General features: G+C 31.5%; 1 protein-coding gene across 1 annotated transcript in view; it reads right to left on the reverse strand.

Moving 5' to 3' along the window:
- Positions 1-9,448, reverse strand: part of LOC137617742 (zwei Ig domain protein zig-8-like) — a 42,717-nt gene extending 33,269 nt beyond the window's left edge. Inside the window, exon 1 of the mRNA XM_068347738.1 lies at positions 9,340-9,448. Within this exon, the coding sequence (XP_068203839.1) occupies positions 9,340-9,423 (84 nt within the window). The 5' untranslated portion in view covers positions 9,424-9,448. The remainder of the gene's footprint in view (positions 1-9,339) is intronic.
- Between the last annotated feature and the right edge of the window lie 3,052 nt (positions 9,449-12,500).

Consider the following 12,500-nt stretch of genomic DNA (forward strand, 5'->3'; position numbering starts at 1 on the left):
AGTTAAATTGGATTCATGTTAAGAAATTGATAATAATTTTGATATGGTTATATACTTAAAAGAATAACATTTTTACCATTGTTAAGAATTGACTTAAGAAATAATATATTTTTACTAGATAATAATGATCTTTAAATCTTTATGCAGAGATATGCATATCAAGTTTACCAATAGTGAAAAAAGTACGTAACCAAATAATGATTTAAAAACATTATAATTTCATGGCAGTGAAAATAATCTTTAATGTAGTCAATACTCTATTCGTGTGTTTGATATTATCAGTAATGTTTCTTGCTGACCCAATGAGCTCTGGTAATTATTTCCTTGAAGCCATATCTTATATTTATTCTTCGAAATGAAAGTAGATTTAAGTGTATATATATATATATATATATATATATATATATATATATATATATATGTGTGTGTGTGTGTGTGTGTGTGTGTGTGTTTGTGTGTGCCCTTCTTCCCCTTAAGTCCTTTCATCCCCAGGAAGTTTTGCCTTTCTGGGTTATCAATAAGTATTCATGGGGTTAGGTTGCTGGTATCACGCTCTTGAGGGTCATCCTTCCAAGCACTGACCAGACTCAACGAATATACATTTATAAAAGAAAATCCATTTACACGCAGTGCCTTCCTCCTTAGACATTTTGCTTTCGTAGTCTGTCCTTTTGGTTGTCAGTCATCATATTGGAATAACCTTTCAACCCCCGTGACACTCTAAACCCTGGATGAGAACCACTACAATCTGGTAAATACCAGGTACAAAATTAACTGCTTGCTCGAGAGAGAGAGAGAGAGAGAGAGAGAGAGAGAGAGAGAGAGAGAGAGAGAGAGAGAGAGAGAGAGAGAAAAGTCATTGCTTGTCCAAGAGAGACAGTGAGAAATCATTACTTGTACAGGACTCTAGAAAGAAAGTGAGAAATCATTGCTTGTTCTAGAAAGAGAAATCATTGCTTGTTCTAAAGAAAAAGTGATAAATCATTGCTTGTTTTTTAATCTAGAGAGACAGTGAGAAATCATTGCTTGTTCTAGACTCTAGAGAGAGAGTGAGAAATCATTGCCTGTGGCAGAGAGACAATGAGAAATCATTACTTGTTCTATAGAGACAATGAGAAATGATTGCCTGTTCTAAGAGACACAGACACGGATATGAAAATTTATTCACTTAGTACAAAATATATTACCAACCAAACACGATATTTATATATAGTGGAAATACGAATACAAAGAATATATGAAAATATATCATAGAATTCCATTAAAAAAAATAAGATTAAAACTTTATGGTTGTTCCCTTTATCGAGAAAATATCGTTCTTCAAAAATATATTGTTACATTTTAATAGTGAATGTGTATTTCATTATTCGCAGATTATTGATAAGCTATCGCTAATTGTCAAGTTTCTCTGATTATCTGCCAAATGAATTGCATTCATTTTATCATTATTTTATTTGATTCAATGTAATGAATTTATAAATATCATTTGACCTATATTCCTAATGTAATTCTTTTAAATCAGGTTAAATCGTCCACTTATTATCCTGAAATCTTTCATTCATATGTGAATGCATTCTATTTAGCTGCTAATTTTTTTTTATTTAACTCCCATGATCATCATAATCATCATCATCAGCCGTTCTTAGTCACTGCAGAACAAAGGCCTCAGACATGTCCTTCCACTCCTTTCTGTTTATGGTCTTTCTATGCCAGTTTATACCAGAAAATTTTCTTAGTTCGTCAATCCATCGTCTTTTATTCCTTCACCTGGTTCTTTTGCAATCTCTTTACCGCACTGTTAGAAAAAACCGTAATATTAATCTCAAAATCTCCGTAAAAATATATTGTTCTCAACCGCATTTCAGTTAAATACAGGCGACCGTAATTTTATCTTACTTTGTTGTTATCTTTTACGGGTTGGTGACCGTAATATCACTTTTTTACATCTGTATATTTGTTCTTAAAAGGGTAAAAATCCTGGAGTAAATCTTGCCAGATATTTACGGTTTTTTAAGCGAATTTTTAACAGTGTGCCGAAAGTATATAATAAAAATCGGCATCTTAGTTTGTGTATAATCTTGCAAACAAATGAAAAAAAAAAAATTCTTTTTCACACAGCATAAATTTCCAATGTTATTTTTTTCAGAAACCAAAATTTTCATCCGCCCTCCCTGTTACTTCGAACCACAATCACAGCCTATGACTATCTTTTTTCCATTTCCCCTTCTACCTTTCAACATTTATGGCGCTTTGGGAAACACGCTCCCTTGCCATCTCCCTCTGGAGGATATTGTAATCCCACAGTGAAACTGGAAATGGATTTTATTACTTATTGACAGAGAAAAAAGGGTTATGTATCGCAAAGTGCAAAACTGGGGACAATGCATTTGGTAGGTTTTTTCTTTATTTATTTTGTATCTATTTTATGTATTTTGCTTTCATACCAGAAACAAAAAACTTGAGAATAGTTGATTATATTTGATGTAGAAATTCATATATATATATATATATATATATATATATATATATATATATATATATAGATATATATACATATATATATATATATATATATAATATACATACATATATACATATATATATATATATATATATATATATATATATATATATATATATATACATATACATATATATATATATATATATATATATATATATATATATATATATATATATATATATATTCCAGGTTTCTTAGCTGATTCGGTGAAAGACGGATATAAACGAAAGATTATTTTATTTCTATTTTGTTCTATTTATTTCTCAAGTATTAAAGAAAAACGACTATTTACACACATCTGCACATAATGAAAATAATAACTGCAGTATATGTGGATATACGAACGTTATAATTCAGATAGAAATAGAGAATAATGGATATATATATATATATATATATATATATATATATATATATATAAACTGATAGGTAGATAGATATGTAAATAAATAGTTAAAATACGAAGGATATTCATACTTATTATAACCTTCATGCAAACTGCAAATTGCAATTAACAATTAACACTTCTAATGGAAACGGAAATTCATCTCTTATTATTTTGCAGCATTTGGAAAAGAATAGAATTTCCGTAAAAGGGAAGACCTTCAATTATGCCTGATGGCACGGAGAAAGAAAATTATTCGATTGTCAGAATCAGAGCGAACTGGGATATTGGAAAGCAAATATAAGGTATAGAAAATACTTGGCAAAATGTCAGAACTCGCATGCATTGCTTGCAAATATATGATGATTTAGGCTTCGAGTATATGCACATACGTACACACACATGTATATGTATATATATTATATGTATATTTATATGTATATATATATATACATACATACATACTGTACATATATTGTATTAATATATATCTACATACATATGTATACATGTATCTTTTATATATATATATATATATATATATATATATATATATATATATATATATATATATATATATTGTATCAGTTTATATCTACATGAAATATGTATGCATGTATATATATATATATATATATATATATATTTATATTTATATATATATATATATATATATATATGTGTGTGTGTGTGTGTGTGTGTGTGTGTGTGTGTGTGTGTGTGTTATGTGTGCTTTGGCTACGTGCGTAATTTTACCAGAAGTGTTGTGAGATATATGTAGGCTTTGGATTAGAAAAAGGTGAACTTAAAGGGTTGAAAGGGTGAAACGTAGCGTGGGTTTGCATAAAAACAACATCGTGTAAAGATGAAACAGTTATGCCTAAGAAAAAGCCTATGATAAACTGAAAGGGAGAAAATGAGAAAAGCAAGGAATATGTTTGGTAGGGAAAGGAAGTTGGTGAGGGCAATGAATAATTTTATGATTGCATTTTTTAAATGTTTGGGAGGAAACTGGCTTGTTTTATGAAATAATTTGTTGGGAAAGGTGAGTTATGTTTCTGTAACTGTTTTATATCTTTGAGAATAAAGTTATATGACAACCTGAGGGATAGAATGAATGGATTTTGAATGGCTTATGTTAATATATGCAGATAATGCAGTTCAGGTTGATTGTAGATAGTGAAGAGAAACTGCAGGAACTAGTGAAAGAATATAAATGTATTAATAAAAGAAGAAACACGAGAGTAAATTTAAGTAACAATATAATTTTCGACTATGAAAAAAAGATGTTTGAAAGAAAGTAACAAATCACCCAGCGAGATTGGAAGTGCTTGCAAGCCAGAGGTCAATAGCAAAGTATTTGTGGTGGATTTGACGAATTGCTGATGAGTTCTGTGTAGATGTAGGAAGCAATTGATGTCGGGGAAGTTTTTATATACAAGGATTTATTAACTGTTCTGCTGATGAAGTATGAATGATTCAGTTTGCTTATGCATTTTTGAGGAACCGACCACTTTGGAAAGGAATGGCTTATACATGAAAAGTCAATTTATATATATATATATATATATATATATATATATATATATATATATATATATATATATATATATATATATTTATATTTATATGTATGTGTATATATATATATATATATATATATATATATGTGTGTGTGTGTATTTGTGTATATATATATATATATATATATATATATATATATATATATATATATATATATATATATATATACCCTGGGAACAAAAACTCTCAGAGAGACCGATAGGCCTGAGCAATAATGTCCAGTCGTTTCTCGATCTCACGGGATGAGGTTTTTACTATTCTCGATTTTTTTTTTTTCCTACGAGGTCTTTAATCTTCCTTAAGGAGATGGCAGCAGAAGGAGTCACGGGAGAGTATATCCGGAATGTGCCATTTTATGGTGTCACGTTTTGTCAGAAGGTCCTGACTTTATATTTGGGAAACGTAAAAGAGATCTTTATTGGTTTTACGTTATGAGGAAATGCTTTATTTATTGCTGTTTTTACTAGAATTGAAGAATTGTGTTTCCTTTTTTTTTTATTGCTAGTGATTTGTTCATAAAATTGACCTTTACTTCATTTTTGTAGTTTAATAGTCACGATTACAGTGTTAAAAAAACCCGTAATTTGAATCGGAAATTATCCGTAAAAATATACTGTTCTCAGCCGTATTTCAATAAAATACAAGTGACCGTAATTATTATATCCTACTTTGTTATTAGCTTTGATGGGTTGGCATTCGTAATATCAATCCTTTACGTCAATATATCCGTTTTTAAACGGTAAATGCCTAGCAACATTTATTCCAGGAATTTTACCAGTCTTTACGGCAAATTTTTCAGTGTAGGATATTAATTCATAATCTGAATTTTATATTGAATTTGTATTTCTCAGATTATGATTATAAGGAATTGATAGTCTTACGTATGATACATAATTTGATCTATCTCTCTCTCTCTCTCTCTCTCTCTCTCTCTCTCTCTCTCTCTCTCTCTCTCTCTCTCTCGAATTTGCACTTTTCTATCAGATTATGATTATAGGGAATTGATAGTCGTATATATGATACGTATTTTGATTCTCTCTCTCTCCCTCTCTCTCTCTCTCTCTCTCTCTCTCTCTCTCTCTCTCTCTCTCTCTCTCTCTCTCTCTCTCTCTCTCTCTCTAATTTGCCCTTTTCTATCAGATTATGATTATAGGGAATTGATAGTCTTACATATGATACGTATTTTGATTCTCTCTCTCTCTCTCTCTCTCTCTCTCTCTCTCCTCTCTCTCTCTCTCTCTCTCTCTCTCTCTCCTCTCTCTCTCTCTCTCACTAATTTGCACTTTTCTATCAGATTATGATTATAGGGAATTGATAGTCTTACATATGATACGTATTTTGATTCTCTCTCTCTCTCTCTCTCTCTCTCTCTCTCTCTCTCTCTCTCTCTCTCTCTCTCTCTCTCTCTCTCTCTCTCTCTCTCTCTCTCTCTCTAGAGAAGATATGACATTTTTCATTCTCATTAGTTCTAGATAAAAGAAACGATTTCCTTCAGTTGCTTTCTCAAAATCCGTTTCGTTACAACCATTGCATTTGGTGTGTATTACTTGTGTGTGCATTCTTTTTTATGCATTATTTTTGTGTGCATCATTTTTATGTACATTATTTTTTTGCATTATTGTTGTGTGTATTAGTTTTTGTGTGCATTAATTTTTGTACGCATTATTTTTGTGTACATTATTTTTATGTGCGTTATTTTTTTGCATTGTTTTTGTGTCCATTATTTTTATCTGCTTAATATTCCAAACGATTTTCAAAGCAAAAACATTAGCATTACTGAAAAAAAAAATTAAACTAGAAAATAATTCGATTTAAAATATATTCTATCCTCACGATTATTTACCAAACATTTTCCGAATCGCTGAATCGAAATGTTTTGAAATACAAAAGATTTCACATGGCCGGAAAATCCACGAATCCTTCACTGAGAATTTCAGACTCGTTTATTTTGCCCCAAACGACTAACAAAGCTTTTGAAGTCTCTCGGGTCGGTCTTTGCAACAGAATCTGCTATTGCAGTTTCATTGCATGGTAAATTATTGTCGTTGTTATTAAATATATTTTGCATTTAATATCAGCTGAAATCATTTGCTAATTATCTTGTCATGTGAGGCTATATTTAGATTTTCATAACAGTACAGACATGATTGTAATAACCTAATTGATTCATACATTTATGTGCGAGTAAACATACATTCACGCGTATTTGTGTATGCACACACATACATACATACATACATACACATACATATATACATATATATATGTATATATATACATATATATATGTATATATATACATATATATATACATATATACATATATATATAAACTAGTGTACGCGACCCGTCAACATGACGGGTAAATATTTAAATAGATATGCACGCAAGCGCTCACCAGGGTATGACCATTCTCTCCCCTACCCGAAGGACAGAGAGAGACCGAGTAGTTTTATATATATATATATATATATATATATATATACACATATACATATATATATATATATATATATATATATATATATAAACTTGTGTACGCGACCCGTCAACATGACGGGTAAATATTTAAATAGATATACACGCAAACGCTCACACACCTCCTCTCACCAGGGTATGACCACTCTCTCCCCTACCCGATGGACGGGGAGAGACCGAGTAGTTATATATATATATATATATATATATATATATATATATATATATATATATATAAAATATATTTACTTACCATACGCGCCAACGTCAAAGTTCACATTTAGGAAACTTCGTCCCAATACAGTAGTTTGAATAGTTTGAAAGCAACTGTCTTCAAGTTGGCCCTGAATAAGGAAGGCGTGAATCACAGAAAGGGGAGAGTGTCAACTTTGTCGGAGTTGGGAGGCAGAAGGCGTTTGTAGGCCAACGTAAATGGATTCTCAGGTCAGTGACTTGCAAAGTAGGGGGTTGTGGGCTTTCTAATTGTATGCAGATTGGGGGATTAAGAGTGATTTAAATGGATTACTCGATTTCAAAGTGTTTAAAGGTTTAAAGGTCGCTCAGGAATGGTAGAGGCAAGGGACAGTGACATTGCCCTATCAAGGAGGACAATGCCCTAGAGACTGATCATATATATATATATATATATATATATATATATATATATATATATATATATATATATATATATATATATATATATATATATATTATGAATGTATGTATATATATATATATATATATATATATGTATATGTATGTATATATATATATATATATATATATATATATATATATATATATATATATATGATCAGCGTCCAAGCACCTTCTCCACCCAAGCTAGGACAAGGGAGGGCCAGGCAATGGCCGGTGATAACTCAGCAGATAGACCTATAGGTTCCCCAAACCCCCCATCCTTAGCTCAGAAGGATGGTGAGGTTGCAGCGACCAAAGAAACTAACGAGTTTGAGTGGGACTCGAACTCCAGTCTGGCGTTTACCAGTCAGGGACGTTACCACGTTCCAGTTGATAATGTTGGAATGACTGAATGCAGAAGATAGCTGATAACCATTTGGGATATGAAGAGCTTGATGTACTTTTAAAATATGATATCGTATGTTGAGATGGTCTGGCCGTATTGGGGTGGGAGAAGTAGTGAGAAAAGATATATGTGTATACATTTATATATTTATATATATATATATATATATATATATATATATATATATATATATATATATATATATATGTGTGTGTGTGTGTGTGTATGTCTGTGTGGATATGTATATACATATATATGCATATATATATATATATATATATATATATATATATATATATATATATATATATATATATATATATATATTTGAATATATATACATATATTTTATGTATATATATATATATATATATATATATATATATATATTAATATATATACACAGATATGTATATGTATATATGTATGTATTTATGTATGTATGAATAGAATAGAAAAAGATCAGATTTTCAGATTTTTGGGAAATATACAACTAAATCCATATAATGTATACTTGGTGAAACCTACTTGGAGGGTAAAACTTGCTGTTGATGGTGACCCTTTGTAGATTTGTGTATTTGATTGAGTAAATTATTTCTGCTTTAATTCACCTTTCTTTCAAATTGTCTTAACTCCTATTTTGTTTGTACTGGAAATCTAACAACTTTCATTCTTAAATAGTATTTTCTTTTGTAACAATTTTTCGTTAACATACGTAGATCTCTATTCATCAACATATGTTGTATGCATATATATACATATTTTGATAATTTATAATTTCTCTACCAGTTACTGATAACTTATTATAAGTAAACTGATAATCTATTTCTTAGATAAAAATCAATTTCTTAAGTAAAAATCAATTTCTTAAGTAAAAATCAATTTATTAGATAAAAATCTATTTCCTTTTGTAGCGAATTAATTGACTAACACACACACGTTTAAAGGCTTAATGTTTAAGGGCTGCTCATGAATGGCAGAGACAAGGGACAATGACATTGCCCAATCAAGGAGGACAATGCCCTAGAGGCTGACCATATTACAGATGATCAGTGCCAAAGCCCCCCTATCTACCCAAGCTAGGAGCAAGGAGGGCCAGACAATGGCTGCTGATGACTCGGAAGATAGACCTAGAGGCTCCCCCAAACCCACCATCTCATTGATCTAACACAATCTTATAATTTATAGAAAACTTTGTGTATATACCATCTAGTGACAGTCATAATTTATAGATCTCTCTTCGTTTATATACCATTTACTGACAGTGTCCTTTCATCAAGTAAATAATTTATATCTCATAGATAATTTAATTGCTCAACTCACCGATCTGTCTCCGAGATTGGCAACCCGACAGGGGAGGAAGGCGTGCGAACCCTCGTTTACAGTCACGTTGACGGTCGAATCCATAAAGCGAGGTCCCCCCAGCCACGAGGAGCACCAACCTGGAGGGGGGAGAAAGAAAGAGAGAGAGATAGAATGAGAGAGAGATTGAGATTCACATTAATATTGACAACACTCTGACGCTCGGTTTCATGGACGAGCTCGAACACATATTTTTTTGGGTGAATTGTAAACACTGTTATGAGTGGAAAAACAAAGAAGGTTAATGTCTTCATTTGCAATTCTGAATGAATGTCAGCTGGAACTTGTTATTATTATCATTATTATTATTATTATTTTAATTGATATTATTTATATTGTTATTATTATTATTATTATCATTATTATGATTATTATGATTATTATTATTATTATTACTAGCTAAGCTACAACCCTAGTTAGAAAAGCAGAATATTATAAGCTCAGGGGTTTTAAAAGGAAAAAAATAGGCCAATGAGGAAAGGAAATATGGAAATAAACAAACTATATGAGAAGATAGAGCAATTCAAATAAAATATTTTAACAACAGTAAACATTAACACGGATCTTTTATATATAAACTATTAAAAGACTTCTATCAGCCTCGATACACATACGTCAATTATATGTATAATTGAATCCTGATTCACTGGAATTTTGGAACATTTATCAAAGCATTCATGTTCCCTAGCCCATTTGAAACCACCAACCAATAATTCATGAATCTTGACTGATTCAATCTTGACACACGCAATCGTGGTTTCATTGTGAAGCCCTGAATTATAAGTTATTGTTGGCAGGTCAACATTTGACATATCCGGTTAATGAATAATTAACGTTTTTGTTGAGACCTGAGTCGATGAATCATAGAAGGTCTCTAAAAGGAGAATTTTAAGTGAATCATGATTCACGCTCATCATCAATAAATGAATCGCTATTGTCAAGCCAACAGTGTAATTAATATCAGTTGAGCCATAATTCACCCATGCCTGTTATTTCAACCAGTACCTCTACGAGGTAGAATGGGAGACTATTGGCTCCATCCGTACGAGGTAGAATGGGAGACTATTGGCTCCATCCGCTCTTTAATAAGTGACGTGCGAGGCCAAAGGGTTTATGCAAAATGATTTAATCAACAATGGTTTATGTTAACCGTTAGTAATGAGATCCGTTATACGCCAGATTTAGAGGGTTTATTGACTTCCAAATTAGCCTTTGTTGGCTCATTTCCAGCATTCTGGAAACTTGCAATTTAGATGCAGGAAATGTTAGGAAACTTTTTTTTAGTTTTGCAAAGAGAACTATTTTTTTTTCAAGTAGTATGTGTGTTTACACAATAAGGAGTACTTTGAATGTCAAGTACTTTAGATAAGAACGCCATAATTGAATTTTATAGCAGCTAATTGCCTCTGTTCCTGGATCCTTCATCTTCCATTTTTAGTTTTTTTTTATTAGAAAAAAACTGCGATATTAAAGGCACGATGGTATACCATGCAATGTTATTTGAACTTAACTGATAGGTATTATGTAGCTTTTTTTATCCAGAATTACTTAAAGCAGAGAATTACACGAAGATATCGACATTTTATTCATATATCGTAAGGAAGTGGATATTAGTATGTGATTTGGAAGCTAAACATAAAGTGTCACATATCAGAAATTTTTATTTTTATTTACATATTCGCGCGAAATAAGTCCCATTTCAATAAAAACTACTGTCTATATTCTTTCATTATAATAAAGGGAATTTTTAAAACAATCACTCGTTGTCTTTTGTAACATACGTTCCACGATAAGGAAATATAAATAATTCGAATTGGGAAGAAAAAAGGTTTAACTGAAAAGCATCTTTGCGGGGTGGTAACTTCATCTATCACACACACCCATCGACTGTCTCTTTGCCACTAGTCTGTCCTTCTCAATTTGCAAATTTAGGACAGAATCTGGTAACTTAATTATTTTGCGATGTATTACATTATTCCCGGATGACCATTTGACCTCGCGATGAAACCTGGTTACAGTGATACTTATACGGAACATTCTTAATGTAGATTTCAGTCCGAATACGGAAAGCCTAGTTAATGCTACAACCTTTCATCATCATCATCATCATCATCATCTCCTCCTACGCCTATTGACGCAAAGGGCCTCGGTTACATTTCGCCAGTCGTCTCTATCTTGAGCTTTCAATTCAATACTTCTCCATTCATCATCTCCTACTTCACGCTTCATAGTCCAACTCTTCAATTGCCTTGTGGAGCCCAGCTAAACGATTGGTAAACTAATCTCTTTTTTTCATATTTAGCTTCCCATTATTATTATTATTATTATGAGAGGAGAGAGAGAGAGAGAGAGGAGAGAGAGAGAGAGAGAGAGAGAGAGAGAGAGAGAGAGAGAGAGAGAAATAACACATACGTCAATTATATGTATAACTTTATCCTGAAGATACTGGAATTTTAGAACATTTATCAAAGCATTCATGTTCCCTAGCCCATTTGAAGCCACTAACCATTAAATCATGAATCTTAACGGATTAAATCTTGACAAAGGCAATTTTGGTTTCATTGTGAATTCCTGAATTATAAGTTATTGTTGGCAGGTCAACATTTGACATATCCGGTTAATGAATAATTAACGTTTTTGTTGAAACATGAGTCAATGAATCATAAAAGGTCTCTAAAAGGAGAGCTGTAAGTGAATCATGATTCATGGTCATCATCAACAAATGGATCACTATTCTGAAGCCAACAGTGTAATTGATATCAGTTGAACTATAATTCACCCATGCCTGTTATTTCAACCGGTACCTCTACGAGGTAGAATGGGAGACTATTAGCTCCATCCGCTCTTTAATAAGTGACGTGCGAGGCCAAAGGGTTTATGCAAAATGATTTAATCAACAATGGTTTATGTTAACCGTTAGTAATGAGATCCGTTATACGCCAGATTTAGAGGGTTTATTGACTTCCAAATTAGCCTTTGTTGGCTCATTTCCAGCATTCTGGAAACTTGCAATTTAGATGCAGGAAATGTTGGGAAACTCTCTTTTTAATTGTTTTGCAAAGAGAACTATTTTTTTTTTCAAGTAGTATGTGTGTTTTACACAATAAGGAGTACTTTGAATG

This window comes from Palaemon carinicauda, chromosome 23 (assembly GCF_036898095.1).
Source record: "Palaemon carinicauda isolate YSFRI2023 chromosome 23, ASM3689809v2, whole genome shotgun sequence".
In the NCBI taxonomy this organism is placed as follows: domain Eukaryota; kingdom Metazoa; phylum Arthropoda; class Malacostraca; order Decapoda; family Palaemonidae; genus Palaemon; species Palaemon carinicauda.